Source organism: Dermacentor silvarum, chromosome 1 (genome assembly GCF_013339745.2).
Source record: "Dermacentor silvarum isolate Dsil-2018 chromosome 1, BIME_Dsil_1.4, whole genome shotgun sequence".
In the NCBI taxonomy this organism is placed as follows: domain Eukaryota; kingdom Metazoa; phylum Arthropoda; class Arachnida; order Ixodida; family Ixodidae; genus Dermacentor; species Dermacentor silvarum.
In genome coordinates this window covers 100,448,843-100,467,809 of record NC_051154.1, presented here as the reverse complement: position 1 = coordinate 100,467,809, position 18,967 = coordinate 100,448,843, and the positions used below count along the sequence as shown (strand labels likewise).

Below are 18,967 nucleotides of genomic sequence, written 5' to 3'. Positions count from 1 at the left end.
CAGACTCTCGATGAACGACGCTTGTTAGGCCTAGTGGCCTAACCGGATCCGTTACAGGTATACGTAGCAGTATAAGGTAGATATAGAAGTTTCGAGGAAGAGAAAAAAGTTTAAGGAGATTTACACAAAAAGTCAGTTTTGCCCGAATGGAGAAGCATCGATTGCAGTAGCAAATTAGTGGACAGCTATACGAAGTATGGATATATAGTAGTTTTATTGGCCGTATAAACTTGTAAACATAGGCACACTAACTAAATTACCAAGCACGATGTCGCACGCGCACGAGAAAATATGCACACATCTCACTCGATTACCGGGGAAACTTGCGTCATAAACCTTAGAATGAGAAAGCGCGGCAGCAGCGGCGAGCGAATTGACCTCCGTGCCACCTCTCACATCAACACGAACTAAGCCGCGAAAACACAGCGCGTGACTGACTCTGTCCCCGCCGCAGATGGCTTTCAAGATACAGCGGCCCGGTTGGGCGCGCGGCGTAGCACGCCCCCCCCCCCTCCCTCCCTACCCTTTCTCCTGAGTGTTGTACATGACAGGAAGACGGCGGGCTTCCTTGCCGCTTCCCTATCTTGCTTGCGCGAGATTGAGCTGTGATCGCTGGCTCACCCTTGCACGCTTTCACTCGCACATACAGCATACGGCGTGTGGCGACAATATTATCGCCCTTGGACTTTACACGGAACCTCACGGCGGCGGTAGAAATGCGCCTGGAGTGTCCATATAATTGCTATCGCAATACAATGCTAGAATGAAAATCATGTATAGCATACCTGATTAACTAAAGCAGGCTAGGTGACTATTTGTCACCGCACCGTTTCAAAGTAGATGTCAATAAATCGTCATCAGCCTAGGCATTGAGGCTGGCAGAGTACCTGATGACAAGCCATCGCGGCTTGTCACCAAAACACGGGTGCGTTTTGGCCAGCGGCTTGGCTGCATGGTTGGACTGCAGTCAGCAAGCCAACGTGCCAGCTCCCATGATTACACCGATCGCATGGTTGCGTACCAAAATCTAGAAAATTTTAACAGTAAAGTCAGGGTGCGGATTAAATGCAAATTTCGCCTTGAGGTGTGGCTTCACCGCATCACCGTGAAACCACACCTCTTCGGGTCATACGCTAAAAAATACGGTATTGCTGTTACCGTGCTTCGTATTGGCAGGGCAATAAGCCCACGGGTCATCAAAATCTGCAGGAGACGTTCTGCTGGCCCGTCAGAAGCACCCCACCCCGCTTGTGTTTCTTTTGCATAAACAAGATCAAGATTTTTTTTTTCCACCAATATCTGTGTGTATGCTCATAACGAATATCGGATATAACGAAGGTATTTTCGTTTTCAATGCGACTTCGCTATAACGAGGTTCGACTGTACTTTACATATGCAATACTGTCCATGATCGTTGCATAATATAGCCATACAAATATTTCACAGTAGTAGTTTACCCATAGGGCATTCCAGAGCACATAATTGGTAGGGATGTCCTTTGGTTTGGGGGATGCCCCGCTTTCAAATCATAGAGCTACCACAGTGGCGTTGCATCTGTCCAGAAAGCGTGCTTGTACCTATTTTACTAGTAGGTCCTCAGTCTGTCTTTCACAGAGATGGTGGATGCTTTATTACAAGGCCATATGTGGTTAGAAAAGAGGTGCCCAGACACCATGCCAAGAAATATCTATATGGCTGTAGTATCAAGATGAGAACTCTCACACGCAGCCAAGCACCAAGCTAGGGGGCATCTCTAGGTATTAAAAAAAACTAGCAGTGGGTTTCTGGCAACAGCAGAATTCAAACCCAGTACCTTCACCCATGCTAGGGGCTGCCCTGTATGTCAACTCCGACAACCTAATTTATGAATTTAATAAAGAATGATGGGTGAGACTTTCTGCTCAGATACTTGGCAAGAAACCACTAAAAACAATATGTATTGTGCACTGACAACGGAGATTTGGATATTTAAAATCCACACATGCATGTGGCATGTTTCATGCAAATTTTACACAATCTTTAAATACAGTCAAGATCTGGAGCACTAATAAATAAAAAAGGAGTATGAATGTCAACAATGTAAAATTGAGCAGCTTGCTTTATACAGTTTCTTTTCTTCTTAATTTACACTCTAGCTACATGAATGAGAAAACAAAATGCTTCAAAACGAGCAGTTGAATTCATTTGGTAATACTATTAACTAATGCTGAATTCCAATTCAGACCACGAAAACAGGCGAAATAGATAAAAGAAAGCTACTCGCTTTAAGGGAGCATTGCTCCCAAAGTGACCCGAATCTGCCAAGGAATGAAGCATACAATGAATTGACTGCTTCATGATGCATTGTTAAGAGAGCGCTAATGCTTCACTTAAAGGGGTCCTGAACACCATACGCAGCTTCTATTGGCCAATAGCTGACATCAATCAAGAAGGGTGTTTGGATCAGTGCGCTTCTTCCTACTCTTACCGTGTATATTTATTGATGCAGTTTATAAACAGACAGAATTAAGCGAAAATCTGCTTTCGAAATTTTATAAGGTAATTACGTACTTCCGGAAGAAACCTACTATCTTCTGCTCACGCTCAGCCGCTGCCACCTGTGTAGGAATTACACTTTGGCCACCCCGCTTATCGGTGTCATAGCCGTCAGGTCTCGCTATTTTCAACTAGTTTTGAACACTTAACTATCCTAGAATCACATGAAACTTAAGGTAAGACCCCACAGCACACGCTCACTCAGCACGGGATTGTTTTTCAAATTTGTGCCCTCCTTGCAGTGCGTAGCGTTGCCATTTTTGTGAAAGATGATCATCATGGTACAGTGTACACCATTTACATGCTCTACTCAAATATGTAAAAAAAGGTCAGCAGTGGTTCAGGAGCCCTTTAAGGGTGGTGAGGAATGCCAATAGTTGGCTTTGGCTTGGAGACATGGTTATGAATATGTAAAAACAGTTGCTTACACTAAGTGTGCTCAGAACTACACTGCTATAAAATGGGGTCATCCCAAACAGCACAGACTGCAGTGCAACACCACTTCTAAGTGTTTAACCATCTGGCTCCTGCTCGCGACTGTACATGGCAGCTGTATCTTAATGTAGTAGTTGCAGTCACAACAATACAGCAACACTGTCTATACAGCAGCCCCGAAGGGGAATTCCCAAATTCAGACAAGTCACTGGGGACGCTTGGCTAAGTGCGGGTTGTACTGGGAATTGTATCCTCGTCGTCTGTCATCCATGACAACATCAGGCAACTCCTCTCGGACTGGCAGCTCACCACGGGCTCTTCGAAGGACTTCCTCAGCCCTTGCCCGCTCTGCCTTTTCACGAGCCAACCTTTCAGCTCGTAGTTGTTCTAGTGGCTTCTCCAGGCGTTTCACCTTCTTTGAATGTAGCTGTGTCTGCTGTGCAAATTGCTAGAATTAATGACAGAGTAAGTTTTAGTTTCATTCTACCTTCAAACACACTGCATTACCAATGCTATAGTACAACAACCTGCTATTTCTGTGGGCAATGTAAGCAAACACTTTTTTACATTACTCTTTGTAAGGCACATGACTATCTTTGATGTTCATAGTGCAGGATGGATACAACTGAAGAAATACAAAATATGACACCAACACCAGAGTGAAGCGCATGAAAAGCAAATTTCCTTCATCCCCTACAAAAGTAAATACACACAATTGCACAATTGCAAATCACAATTGCAATACAGCATAATTTCGCAACTAGTTAACTTATTGCATTGGAGGTGGCTTATGTTATTGTGTCAAAAACTGATAAAATGTGCTGTATATGAACTTCCACAGATGTCAAGCTTCTATTAGGCACTAAACCAGTATGATATTAGCATGTTGTAAATGATGCCCTTCTTATTTTAATAGTACTGCTAATGACATGTAGCATCGTGTATTGATCGAAGCCTGCGACACAAGCCAAATTTTTATTTGTGTTAGGTGAAACTCATAGGTACATATTACAACTCTGATAAATAATGTTATTAACAAAATACTTTGATAAAGATAGGAAACAAACTTTTGTTTATGCTATTCCTATGGTTTTGCACGAAGGTGTAAGATAATGCACCGTGGAATAAAAACAGCCTTTATTTCCTAATCTGCTGTTATCAAACACAATAATTAAGATAAAATAATATTTCGTAAATAGGTTAAACTGGTGTTGCCATTGAAGCCATTAAAGAGGAAGCAACAGCTCTGCCCAAATTTTAGCAGATATGTATAAAACTAAAGTTTGCTCATGCATGCCATTGAGTTTCTAGTGGCAAAAGCACAACAGCTGAAATAGTAAATTTGCCTGCTGCTACCATTATATCTAGCCTGTAGCCCACAAGGATATGAGTAAAGCAAATAATAATCACATTTAGCTTCTTGATCTTCTGACCATTTTCCTTCAAGCCACACTTCAAGGAGACATAGTGCTTCATAAGATGCAGTGGGTCCATGCGGTCTTTAGTTTTGCAATCTTTAGTTTCTCTGGCAAGAAAAGCAACAAGAAAAAAAAAATCAAACTATCAAACACATCATCATAAAAAACAAAAGTGTGCAGAATGCTTTACAGGTGAGGCTTGGTTATTCATCCCCCAACAGATATAGTGTATTGTAAAGCAAATAGGTGTAAGAAGTTCTAAAGCCATGACCAAATTTTGCATCCCCAGTTAATGCTGTGTACAACACCTTATGATGAGCTCAAGCAGGCTCAGCAAACTCATCATTGCATAAAGCATAATAGTTCAAGTTATATCACAAGGTCTTACAAGTACACACTTGTTATGATGACCTGTGGGAACTGGAACTTATAGCAGCCGAACAATATTAAGCACATGCAGACCATTCTGAAGCAAGGTTACCCGCCGTGGTGGCGTAGTGGCTATGGCATTGCACTACTAAGCCCGAGGGCACGGGACCGAATCCTAGCTACAGCAGCCGCATTTCGATGGGGGTGAAATGCAGAAATGCCCGTGTACCATGCATTGGGTGCACGTTAAGGTGGTCAAAATTAACCAGGAGACCCTACTACAACGTGCCTCATAATCAAATCATGGTTTTGGCATGCAAAAACCCCAGTATTTAATTTTTTTCAAGCACAGTTTATAGCAACTCTGTTTTTCTTTCTTAATTTTATTTATTTAGTGGCATATTATTGTGCAGTTGGCCAGTAAAAAGGTAGAAAAGAGCTTTGCCCATGAGGATACTTATAAATCAGGTAGCATTCACTAGTGTACTGTTGAATACTATAATTACCTCCAAGTTTAAGTAATGAAGTTTCTAAAAAGAATTTTACAATCACTAGCCATGAACAATTCTGCTACATTACATAATTCTTTACTTGAAACTTATGATTTCAAACAGTGTACAGTGTTGAAGAGCTTTATCTCCACCTCTTAGGATGTAAGAGATGTGCTTACATAGCTTATGCTAACTAGCCATAAGTAAATAGCTCACAGATTATTTAGGAATTTAGCACATCTGCGTCACTTGTGGCCAGATCAATGAAGCCAAAAATATAAATTTATCCATTATACAGCTCCCAGGTTATCTGACATACTGGTGACCTAAGATTCCAGTGTAACACTATTCATTATTTACATATTATAAAACATGCACACATTGTAACTTCTATGTGATCGATAACTCAAGGAGTTATAGGACAAATGAAAGCAAAGGGTTGATTTTGCACAAAGCTATGGTATTAAGCCCAGCATGCCTGCAGTAAAACTATTTTGTAGCCTAGTCTACTACCCTCCCACCTCTAATATATGCAAGCTCACAGCTCTCCGATGCCATAACCAAGCGCAGTTGACTTTACTTTTTTGCATTGGTGAAAGAACACAAAAACTAGTATATAGGCTGCTTCAGTAAAGGCTGAGGAAAATAGCTAAGGACAGTACAGTGCAGTAGTCCTTTCAGCAGCTATAATTTATGCAAGTGGACATCGCTAGTTTTGTGATAAACAGTCATACCATACTCAATAAAACACTAATTTTTAAACTAATGCTTTCAGAGAGCTAGTGCAATAGTAGAACTGAAGTTAGATAGGGCAGAATTTTCAAACTTGCACTAGCACTATTCAAGATGTCCGCCAATAAATTTTTGGCAAAATACGAGGGGAAGTCAAAAAGTAAAGGGACTTTTGAGAAAAGGTAAATTTATTGTAATGATAGAAAACTGAAACATACATTATTTTTTTACATAACCTCCCTACACTTCAACGCACTTTGCCCAGCGTTTCACAAGTTTTTTGATTCCGTCGGGAAAAAAAAAAGTTTTTTGGTTGCACCTGTAACCAATTTTGCACCGCATCAATGACTTCTGCATCGGTTGCAAATCTTCTTCCCCTGAGCGCTTCCTTCAATGGTCCAAACATACGAAAATCACTTGGAGCCAGGTTTGGACTGTATGGCGGGTGTTCCAGCAATTCGAATCCCAACTCCGTTATTGTTTCGGCCGTCCGATTGGCAGGATGTGGCCGAGCGTTATCTTACTGCAAGGATGTCACCTTTTTGCAGTTTTCCATGTTTGGATCTGATTGCAGGTTTCAGTTTAGTTCGCAACACATAACAATAGTTCTCACTGTTCACAGTTTTGCCTCTTGGGGTGAAATGAACAGGCTACCACACCTTCCATGTCCCTGAATAGTGTTAGCATAATCTTACCAGCTGATGGTTGACGTTTAAATTTCTTAACTTCTGGTGATGACGAGTATTTCCAAACCATGCCCGCAGCCTTACTTTCCGGTTTGTGATGATGTACCCAAGTTTCATCTACAGTAAGAATTTGATGTGAAAATCCATCTCCCTCGCGACGATAGCGGGCCAAATGTTTACGAGAGATGTCCAACCTTTGTGTCTTATGCTGCGCTGACAATTCTTTCGGGATCCACCTTGCACACACTTTCCGAAAATTTATCCTGCCGTGTAAGATGGAATACACTGAACCATCACTGATATGTAAAGTATTGGCGATTTCGTCCACTGTGATTCGTCTGTTTTCCATCACCATACACTGAACCATCACTGATATGTAAAGTATTGGCGATTTCGTCCACTGTGATTCGTCTGTTTTCCATCACCATACCTTCAACGACTTTCAAATTGTCCTCAATCGTTGACGGCGATGGCCTGCCTGATCTTTCCTCATCACATAAAGAATTTCTCTGCTTGAAACGCTTTATCCATTCGTAGATCTTGCTTTGCGATAAACAACTGTCACCGTACTGCACTTGCATTCGACAAATAATTTCCACAGGTTTAAAACATTCCGCAAACAAAAAACGAATCACTGCCCTCATTTCCTCCTTGGTGCAGATCGACAATGGAGCTGCCATGTTTAACTGTCTGCTACATTCTAATGACTAACATGGGAATACGAGTGACACATTCCATAGAAGTGTTGCAGATGACACTAATTCAGCGCTGGATACTAGCAGTGTTACCAAACCCTAGTGCGAGAAATTGCAAAAGTCCCTTTACTTTTTGACTTCCCCTCATACATTGCAGTTATACGTAGCACCGTAAAAAGTACACATAGGGAAGCTTTTAGGGCAAAATAATATGCGAAACACCAATGCATGGTGCACCAAAATTTTACATCACACATGAACTGATACAGCAAATAATCAGATACTTAAAGGAGCCATGACACATTTGTCTGACTATTCTCAGTCTATCATTGTAACTGAGAGTAGAGAGTCCAATATGGTTATAACTTATACACATAAAAAATCTGTGCTCTCAGCACACATCCTAACTCAAAATTTAAATGTGAAATCGTTGCCTCCAAGCCCCTCCTAGTGACCGCAATTTCTCCATGGACTGTGTGATGTAAAGAAAAGCCAGGCCACCTCTGTGTTGTCTGTACCGAATCAGTTCGAGATCACATAGGATGTATTGCTTCGCATGCTCTGGCACCCAACGGCGCAGCAAGGACATCGCCGTTGAATTGTGCCCGCAATTCTCTTAACTCACGCAATAAAACAACCAACACACAGACAAACATGCAAAAATAAATCGACGCGTGGGGGCCATGACATATTTCCAGACCCTGCAATCGTTTCCAGTGCTTGCAGTACACAAAAGCATGGCTTTCATGATCGGCTTTGGTTACATTGAGGAAGCCGTTTGTGGGGATACGATTTCATTTCGTCACTGCTCAGTGTTGCCAGACTGCTGCATGGTTCAACTGCGATATTACAAACATTAAAATACAAATCTTCTACCACACCGAATGCGCTCAAATCTTGCCAGCTTGCTGTGGAATGCATAGTTTATTTAACATGCAATGCATAATTCAAGCTTGAAAATTTGCTGTCATGGCCCTTTTAAGGTGCAGCATAAGTGAAAAAACTGTAGTAAATATGGCAGAAAACTAACTTCTCTGACTCCTCATGAAGCTGCAAGCGTTCTTCATGCGACTCTGTAAACCATGGTTTACTGCCTAAAGATGAAAAACACAATAAAATCAGCACTATTAGTAAGTAGCAGAAACATCTCATGCAAAAAGAACACAAGTCACATTCAAAGGCAATTCCTAGAAAAAAAGCTACACAGAAATAATCAGCAACACCCATATTTCATGGTGCAAAAGATAAAAAAACAATAGTCTTATACTAATGCGAAATATTTACTTAACAACTGTTCAGGACACACACTGAAATTAAGGGAGCAATCACTTCATATGTTATAAACTGTAGCCACAAAGGTGAATGGAGGTAAAGAATACAAACTCATGGTTATTTTGGGCAATCCCTCACACAAAATCAAAGCTTGCATATTAACCACTTAAGCTAGTGGCACATAACAGTTCTAATCAAAATCTCTTGCATGAAAGGTCCAAAAATCTGCTAAAATGAAAATGTGGCCAAAGTTCATTGCTTCAACACCAGTTGATTTGAGAATTCAACTATCTTGGAACCTTGAATACTGGATGGCTCAAACTAGAGGAAATCATCAGCAGTTAAATTCAATTGCAAAAATCACTGATGATGCTCAAGCAAGAATGAGAGAAAGCTGAAAATAACTGTGAACTTCAAGAAATACAGTTTCACATCAGCGGACAACAGTGACAATGTTGAAGGAAACCCAATAAATTGAGCTGGTGCTAGGCACAATTGACATGAAATAATGTTTTAACACTAACACCAATGCAGCTTTATGTGAAGCACTAACCAGTGAAATAAATATATATTTTAAGCAAACCCTCACGCTAGAGGTGGGGACTCTTGACAATAGCAACAGTGACAAAGAGAAGTCCAGGAACTGCAATTTTCTCAGGGTGTACACAAGTGTGTTTGGGAGCAGCACTGCTGTTGCACGCAAATCAGAGGCCATGCCGGCTTTCTTGAAATTTTGAGGGCATTCTTTTAACAGAAAAAAAAAAAAAAGATGCACGCTGCAAACAACTGACACTGGTGTCTGAAATCTACAGTGAACTGCAATTAGTTTCAAACCACCAATTCACGAAAAAGTTTTTTCAGGCGACTTGGCCACACAGCCTTAAATCCAGGTGAACAATCGTGATACATGGAAGTATCGGTGGAACCTTTTGATTCAAGGGCGGATGCAATGGTTGCAAAAATATTTCGTTTCTTTTCAGCTACCATGCTCCGAATAGTTCTGTGGTTGGGGGTACTCTAAATACGTCATATTGGCATACTGGCCATGAATTTAATAATTCATAAGTTATTATTCACTAAAACCTGGTCCATTACAGAAAACAACCAAATACTTGATGTTTCTTTCAGGTGGCCTGCTAAGAACGTACAGCTAGTTTCACCAACGCAGAACCCTCCACCTTTCTAAGAAAAAAATTAGGGTTTTTAAAAGCTTTATTCGAAAACCTTGCTTGGGCACCCGGTTGGGTGTCCTGTGTGTGCATCTTTTTGTCATTCAGAGGACAAACTTAAGGGATATGATGAAAGGTAGGTAGAGCTGACAAGAAGAAAGCAAAAGAAAATGACAGCCAGACTGCTGACTGAGGATGACGCAGCTGCCATATGTAAAAAGACAGGCATCAGAAGTGTTTGGTGACTCGATTTTCTGGGCCAAGTATATGCAATGACCAGTGCAGTGCCGTCCCCCCCCCCCCCCCCCACTTCTTTCCACATCTGATGTCACTGTGTAGAGATAAAAATATGAGTTGCCAACTCACACAATTTTTTTTTCATATAATGTCTGTCAGCAGTATTCCAACCAACCACTTTAATTCTGCGTTCTCACTCCCTGTTTTTCTGTACCTGCTCGTTGGATGAGAACAGAAAAGGCAGAGACATACCAGAGGCTTCACTTGAGCTCTGCCCCAAATACGTGAGTAAGCCAATTTTTTTCTCATATTCTTCCACTTCTGTCTTCTTTTCCTTCTCGCGATCTTCATTTTTAGAATGCAGGTTCCGCTGGTGCACATGGAAGAGAACAAAGGAAATAAGGGATGGTAGGGGGAGGAGCAAAAAAAAAAAAAATAAAGCATCTTGCAAAATCACATGGTACTCATTTTTTAACAGAAGCAAATATAGGTAAAAGAATGCATAGTTACTCTTCCACCAATTTATACATAAAGCTGCAAGGCATTCAGTTTTCTAAAATACTGGTAAGTGCTAACAGCTTTGGTACAAACATAGTACTTTGAAAAAAGCCACACTGACAAAAAAAGGGAATGAAGATACCAAACGATGCTGACAACAGCCACATTCACCATACAACCTTGTGTTCTCAGCATGTAGCATTTTCATGCTGAGAATACAAGGCAATACATTATGACAATCGTGATGGAAAAAAATATGACCCTTGGCACTCTCATTGGAATCTTCTGTCATCTGTAATACTGTGCAGCACTTCAATACATTTCCTATGGCTCAAGCAGCTTAATTTGAGAAACTAATGTCCAAAATATGACAAAAGCTTCAAAAATTATACATGCCCAAGATCATTACGTAGACATGCAATGTTGTACGATAGTTGAATGTTGCACAAAATGATAACCACAGATTACAGCTGACTGCAGAAACCGCTAGCAAGTACAAAACATTCTGTTTGCTCCACATGGACTTTTGTAAATCTATGTCGAAAAGGAAGCCAAAGGCATCACTTAATTCATGGTTTAAAGGCCCAACTTCAACGAAACTTTACTTTGGCTAAATTGGTTGTATATGAGTAATATGCTTGAAATGAGTAATTGAAGCTATTTTGGCACAGCTGCAGGGCTGGTAGCTATCTCATTTTTTTATTAGTAGCCTTTCTAATTTTCTAATAGCTCCTAGGCTGATGACGTGTGCATCTAGGCGTTAGCGTATATGATGTAAGTCCCAGCACGTCACCTCCGAGACTTTCCAGCTGGCACTACCTAAATTCGAATGTCATGCCGAGGGGCCACGCTGGTTCCTAACATTCTGAGTGATGTGCGGCTTACGGCGAGCAATAAGGACGGGAGTTTTTGTTTTCAGCTTCGGCATCAAAAAGTCCTTTTGCAAGCTTTTCATGACAAGTATACTAGTATTTTAAACATAACATGTTGCATGGAGACTGCTCTACATCTACACTATCTGAAACTAGGCTTTTTACAAAATCCAAAATTTTGTTGTAGGGCCTTCAAAGGAATATGCGAACTAAGATAATAATGTGAGAAATTCTGCGTAGCAGCAATTCGAAGTCTCAGCTTCAGGTACCATACTTTCCGGTCTATAAGTCGCACCTTTGTATAAGACGCACCCCCCCTCAAAACGGCACTTTTTCCAATAAAGAATGTATATAAGTCGCACCGGTGTATAAGACACACCTGTTCGTTCGATAAGCTATTTTAAAAAATTAGTGACGTGTCACTTAGTGAACGCGGGTCATGTGCAAGCGTATGGGTGCCATATATTTCCTATATACCATATTTTCTGGTCTGTAAGTTACACCTTTGTATAAGACGGACCCCCCTTAACACGGCAGTTTTCCCGGAAAAAAACGTATATAAGTTGCACCGGTGTATAAGACGCACCTGTTCATTCGGTAAGCGATTTAAAAAAAAATTAAGTGACGTTTCACTCCACGAATATTTCCACTCCAGGCGCACTTCTGCCGTCGTGGTTGCCGCAATGTTCCATATAAAGTTCAAGGGCGATAACATCGTCCCCGCGTGCCGTATGCTGTATGTGCGAGTGAAAGCCTCCGACGGTGACGGTGAGCTGAATCGCGCACAAGGAAAGAAAGCGAGAAGGCAGCGCAGGGAGGAAGGGGGGGAGGGAGGGGGGGGGGGCGGTGGCTTGTACTCTGGTAGCAACTGTGTAGTTTGCGCAGCAGCGTGCGCCACATCTTAACAGCGATCTGCAGATGCGACGAATTCGGAGTCCGGCCGACTCGCGGTTGGCTTGCCGCCGCTTGCCTTGCTGCTCCGTCCTTCTCGCACGGCGCTCGGGAACCCGATCACGAGAAGAACCTGGTACCTCGATAGGCGCACAGAACCCGTAGCAATTAAGTCAACCAGAGCACTTCGCGTGGCCATAACATTGAATCCGATTTTGAAGGCAGTTTTTCCGAAAAAAAAAGTACATAAGTCGCACCGTTCTACAAGACGCACACCGACAAAAAATTCAGAAAAAAAATGCGTCTTATACCCCGGAAAATACGGTAAGTCAACCATAAGGAATTACAGAGGGGAGAATGCTGGAAATGATGGGTTAAGAGAATGGCTTATGCAGGTCATGGCTTCAGTTTCAATCTAAAATCAGGTGCAATCTTGATATATTTCAGTCACAATTTGATTCACATTTTCAATTATTATCGCTCACATTTTGTAACTATGCCAGTGTTGGCTATACAGTCAACGTCTGATTTTTTGGACTCCCTAGGGGCCGTGAAAATGACCCAAAAAATGAATGCGCGCTTTTTACTGCCCCCAAGGGCTCAAATTGTTACAGCACACTTCTGAAATATCTGAAAAGGACTGCCAGTACACTTACTAGGCGTGTCACTGCTCGTACTGTGATATGAGACGAGGAGACGACAGGTGCACGTGTGTATAATTAAGAAATACATAGCGTAATGCCTCTTCTCACATTGGTATGCTTTACCGCAATACTTTGAGTATGCTTGACTGCATAACACTGCTTTAACTGCGGCACTGAGGCGAAGTTGACTTTCGAAAAACCAGCGTTATGGAACGCGCCGTGTTTTTCGAGCTTCGAAGCAATTGGCGAGGATTGCAAATGCGGAATCAGCATCATTGCTGACAGCGGCGAATTCTTTCAATGAAAAAGACAGCACCTAACAGCAGGAAGCTTGGTAGCGAATATCGAAGCAGATAGGCCTAGCGTTGCTGCTGTGGTGGCTACGACTACACGTGCGAGAGCGCCATTTCAAGGCGGCGAGATATTTAAACTGGCGGTGGTGGTGGCTTCAATAACGCCTTTTCGAACCTGCGATCATGGCAAAACGTCCGGAAAGTCGGACCCCCGGCGAAGGTTTTTTGCGTCCAAAATTTCAGACGTTCTTATACATTGTGACTTTATGGGGTACGTGGCGGTGCCACGAAGCCGTCTAAATTATTGGGCATGTCCGAAAAATTGTGCGTCCGGAAAATCTGTCATTGACTGCACTTTCCATAACTGTAATAATAATCGCCATTAGTTAGTGTTAGCTCTCGAAACTGTCACAAGTGGTTGGTTCAATGTCCTATGTAAAGTGCCACACATAACTTTGAGCTTTAATAGAACCGTTGGCCTTTACCGGGAAGCAGTGTTCATGGCCACCTCCTCTGAGTACACAGATTATTTTTTTTTCTTAAAGTTATTAATAACTCAAAGGGGTTGAAACACCAAATTTTGAGGCTATAAAAAGCCTGCTGTAGGCTTCCTCTGTATGCAAGGACACTCAACATGAAGTGTTGGACACACCAAACGTTTAAAATATATTTTAATTCGCTTCTAAAGAGTGCCTAAATGCTTGTTCTCGCGATCGAGACCCATCGCTAGCACAATTGACACTAACGTCACTGTTTCGGAAGCATGATGAAAGTTTTAGTGACGTCATACCACATTAGAGCGACCTACACTGCACCGGAGAAGCCTAGACAGCCTCGAGTCTAGAGAGCAGTGAACCGATCGGACGCAGACATACCGCGTGGTTTTGTTTGCCTGCGCTGGTACAGAATGTGTGTGCGAGAGCAGACCATGCAGCAGTGCGTGCATCACAGCTTTGTGGGCCCACGTGACCAAGCTTCCTAGACCGTGACGTCATCGTTCAACTCAGCGCCCAGAAAACGAAAATTGTTCACATAAATAATGCGATAAATTATTTATCGAGAATATATGAATCTTTGAGTGTGTATCATGCTTCCTGGAGCAATAAGAAACGTTTGAAACAAAGAACACGCAAGCCACAAATATGATGTCTCAACCCCTTTAATGGGTCAGTTAAAGGGACAGACAACCGCTCAGAACACGAATTGAGGTAACCCCCCTGATGGAAAGATTGTATATCATATTGGCTAGAATGGGCCCTGTTTTTTTCATTAAACGTGGATTTATATTTTTAATTCTTCACTAAAAGTTGCAAAAAATGACCTTTGGCGCCCCACGCGGCAAGAACATGAACGTACTCATGAGGTCTACTACATGACCTTCTACAATTGTACGCGGTTCCAGGTCTCTTTATTAATATTGAGATGCAGTAACATTCTTTCTATTATAAGTTTTTTCTAACTTACAATGTACAGATAAGCCTTTGTTTGTAGTAAGCAAAATAGTGGCACTGCATTCGCCTTCGTTGAGTTGGCTCGTCTATCGACAGAATAACGACGCCGGGGGCCAGCCAGCCATGACATAGGTGTGTACTTGGGAAAAAATGCAGTACAACTATAAGAAAGGCCTGTGCAACAATGCAAACTTATTGTACCAGTCTATTTACCTTTAAAAGTGGTTGGAAAGGTGACAATATAGGTGGTTAACCACAGTTGCACTTCCTCCAGTGAAAGCAGGTCGATGGGTGGCTTTCACAATTTGCGAGGCAGGCTATTGGCATCGCTATCACTTCTCAGCGTTGCTGGAGGAGAGACTCCTATTTTTTTAGAGGCTGCTCAAATCGAAAACTTCTGCTTACAAAATATCCACATGCTTTTGGAAGTAACCGCTGCAGGTGTAAACACTACCGAGGGCGAGCTTTTCGTTGCGCCATAAAAAACTGGGTCCATAAAAATCGGTTGCCAGTCCCTTTAAGAAAAACGGTAAGTTTTGATAATGATCAATGGGGTTTTATGGCGCAAGGGCGAGGAAAGGCCAAAGAGTGCCAAAAATTAGTATGATGTACTCGATGGCGTGGTCTATGTCAAAGGGTAAACAGTAAGTTTTCACTCATAAATAATCTTTTGGGACTCTAGCTGCCATTCTTCAGCAGAAAAATATATTTACTGAGAAAATTAAATGAAATAAAAATGGAGGATTGCATTTTTTCCTCAAACAGCAGCACAGATGGCATCATTATGATGCCATTAGTTTCAGGGCCACTTTTACACATTTGTGTCTTTTTGTGCAGGAAAAGTAAAATAATTTAACATTAATTTACCCTCCTTTATTATTAACTATTAACTAACCTTGAGAAGATGCTGCCAAAATTTATGGCATCATGGGGAGTTAATACAGGAATTGAAAGTTGCCATCCTACTTTGAAATTTCTATTGGTACGAGTTTCTAGGATAAAATATGTGCCCAATGAACTTCCCCTTCAAGGCGAGTGAGCGTCTATGCAAATTGTCCACAGTTCACCTCTTTTTCTTTCTGCAAACAGAAGCTCATCTATGTAGCCTCTTTACTTGCCACACATTCATTGGTTGCCTTTAAGTTAGCTTCTGGTAGCAACCAAGCACTCAAGTTTTGTACCCCAAGTTTTGCAATACAACACACGCATGGCTTTAGCTGTTTTGGCACAATAACTACTTTGAGCATGGGAAGTGAACATTTGTGTGATGCAAACATTCAATGCCCTTCACCAAATGCATACAGCAGTTATTACAGCCCAGAAAGGACACGCTTTGTCCACATTAAACTAGAAGTTAAATATTAACAGCATACAATACATTAAACAAATGAGTTAATTGGACCCAAAAGTACCTCAGCCTTTTCCACATCTTTGAAGAAGTTGAAATGGCCACCAGATGTCAAGTCTGTCGCAACCTCAGCAGTTGCTGCTTTTTCAAAGTCAAATTGTTCTTGGCCCTCTCCCTTCAATTTTCCACGCAAGAAGTTGATCCGGGCTTCTGACTCCTGCACCAAGTAATAAGTGGTCAAAGCAACGCACATTTAAAAAAACTGCACTTCAAGGCAACATGATTTTCGTTGCTGAAGCACCTCAAATGAACAATGACATAAAAATAAACAGCATAATGTGCCTCGATTCCCAATATAACTTTGCCTTGCAAGTTTAATATCAGTGACATTAAGTTAAAGGAAATCTAAAACTATGCAAGATGATTTCTAATAAGCCAGCACCAGCTAAACCTTTAATAAATTTGTGTTGCCAAATGAGACTTCACAAACTGATTTCAAGAACTCTCTGACGTAGCGAAAATTGCCCAGTTTAAATGCAGAAAATCAATGCATAAAAATAAAATCTGCACAAGTTCAACTTATGAGGAGAGCATAAAACTCATTACTACAGCTGGAGCGAAAGGCCCAAATGCTAAAAAAATATACATTTTTTAATGCCATTAACATGTCCACAAGCATACTACAAAGCTATAGCGCTGCATGTGTTATCATCAGAGCACTTAATGCCATTAAATATGCATGTGTGGCACTGGTATAGAAAAATTAAATTTTGGATTTTACAAGCCAAAACTATGATATTGAGGCATGCCGTAGTGAGGAGACTCCAGATTAATTTTTACCCACTGGGTTTTTTTGATGTGCACCCAATGAACGGTGCATGGGCATTTTCGCATTTCACGCCCATCAAAATGAGGCCGCTGCAGCCAGGATTGGATCCCGCACCCTCAGGCTTAGCAGCACAACACCATAGCAATTACACCAGCACGGTGAGTCACTGGTTTAGAAAGTAATGACATTAATGAACTTAAGGACCTAGATATTTATTTTCATTAACAGTGTTTGCTCACATAACATGGATATGAATTTAACGACTAAATAAAAGCACCTGTCTAGAAGGTGCCTTTGAAACACTTCTAGGGAAACTTTCAAAAATGTCAATCTCCAAACACTATCTCACAAATCCCATCCCGTGATAATTTTTTTCGAAGCAGCCAAGATAAATACACCTAGAACAAGCCAGAAGTTCCTTTTCAGCTTTCCCTCTAGCTAGCGTTCTGGAAGCTGCAGTTTTTCATTGGTCAAAGCTATGCTTTTGCCTATGACAAGTCACTTGCTGAAGGAGAAGCTTCTGTCTGGTGCAGCAGTTCTTGCTACAGCCGTGCTTCTTTCTGATGACATCGAAAGGAATCAAGTGCGTTCTGCATAATGGGACAAAGCATGGTTGGTTCCCCCCCCCCCTTTTTTTTTATTAACAAGAAAGCAAAAGCAGCATTTCAGCAGAATTGTCAGCTTCCTGCTACGTGCACAAGGGAAATATTTTTATGTCTGCTGACAGCATTACACGGAGACTGGGTGGTCACCATATATTTTTACAAAGTTGTGAAAGTCTTGCAAGGGGCATTTTATATTGCCCCTTTTTAATGTTTAACTACAATATTTAACTACAATGCCAGGCCTACTAAAACCTTAAAATTGTCATTTGCCATAACTATATTGCAATATCAAAGGCTTCCAGAAAGTCTTCTATTGCATGTTCTTAATATGTAACGTTACAACAGTATAAAGCATCAAGGTTTATTACAGTGAGTGGAGACTGAACGTGTGAAGGAGTTAAATGGCCTTGTCACTGTGTCTGTGCGATTCCTTTACTTCATTGCTGTCCCTCAACAAACTGACGAATATTGAGTTAAGTTTACTATCCAAATACTGACCTCAGTGATAGAAGTCGACAAGGACATACAAGTTCCATGGAAAAAAGAAAGAAACAGAGCACCACTTGCCGCAAGCTGAATCCTCCTTTGGAGTTCTTTCTCCTCTTGAGCTGCAAGCGCTTCATCCTTGCGTACACGGTCAATGTTTCGCTTGGTGCGAACATGCCAGCTGTAAGTTAGATGTCAACAAAAAGCATAATTAACATTTTATAGAACATCATAAGGCGCACTTCCGTTTCTTGTCCTAATCGCACAGAGTTTAAGCCAACATTCAAATCAAACCTCTATATCCATCGTATACGAGAAAGGGGTGTTAATCCCAGCCTGACAGGCCCTATGTTCACTTCATCCCAGTAGATGCTGGTAATACATCAATACTAATTCAAAGCTACAAAATGTACAGTTTGTATATATTAAAAAAAAAAAAAAAAAAAAGATTTGACGAGCGGATATTAAACAAAACAGGTACCCAGTTCTTGCTGCAACAAAGCAAGGATAAAGCTATTATTACCAGAATATTTTTTTCTAACCGCTTCAATGTTTTACAGCTTTAATTTTCGTAAAGCAAGGCTCCTACAAAACTCTTGGCTGTAAGAGAATACCACATATGAAACTACAGAGCTGTAGTTTCATGTGTGGTATGGTTGTATGTGCGAGCTGCGGCATGCAAGTTATTAGAGACTACACAGTAAGAAATGCTTCTTTATGTGGAAACCACGCACCTCTTTTTCGGCAAAATATTCATATCGTCACAGTCCGGCAAAGAAACGCAAAGCTACAAGTTCACTGTTGCAATCGTTAGCGTCGTCGTATCTGCACACAGCTTTGGCTTCACATTGCTTTGGCTCTGTGTGGTTGGTTGTTAGTTGTACAACAAAATTTAAGTAGATATAAAAAATTAACAATATTGCGCTATATACTCAAATATAATTCAGTTTAAAATAATTTACTTTAACTTTTATTTGTATAAGTTGTTTTCCAGCGTTTAACAATTTTTCT

The 18,967-nt window shown here is 41.2% G+C and overlaps 1 protein-coding gene across 2 annotated transcripts; it reads right to left on the bottom strand.

The window, feature by feature from the left end:
- Positions 1–531: 531 nt before the first annotated feature.
- Positions 532–18,792, bottom strand: LOC119433591 (leukocyte receptor cluster member 1 homolog). Of its 2 annotated transcripts, none has more exons than XM_037700848.2 (7): positions 18,691–18,792; positions 18,038–18,137; positions 16,101–16,253; positions 10,292–10,409; positions 8,392–8,455; positions 4,381–4,495; positions 532–3,418 (listed from the first exon to the last, which is right to left on the bottom strand). In XM_037700848.2, exons 1-7 carry the CDS (start codon positions 18,711–18,713, stop codon positions 3,176–3,178), a joined length of 816 nt encoding a protein of 271 aa, XP_037556776.1. In that variant the 5' UTR covers positions 18,714–18,792; the 3' UTR covers positions 532–3,175. The 2 variants fall into 2 exon arrangements, with proteins under 2 accessions (XP_037556776.1, XP_037556786.1); XM_037700858.2 differs by having other exon boundaries at positions 532–3,403; positions 18,691–18,759.
- Positions 18,793–18,967: the final 175 nt, after the last annotated feature.

Coding starts and splice junctions, on each gene's coding strand:
- LOC119433591 (XM_037700848.2), bottom strand. CDS start 18,713: ATGAATATTTTGCCGAAAAAGAG. Junction 18,138..18,690: donor AATATTTTGCCGAAAAAGAG/GTGCGTGGTTTC, acceptor TCTAACTTACAG/CTGGCATGTTCGCACCAAGC. Junction 3,419..4,380: donor AGAAGATCAAGAAGCTAAAT/GTGATTATTATT, acceptor CATTAATTCTAG/CAATTTGCACAGCAGACACA.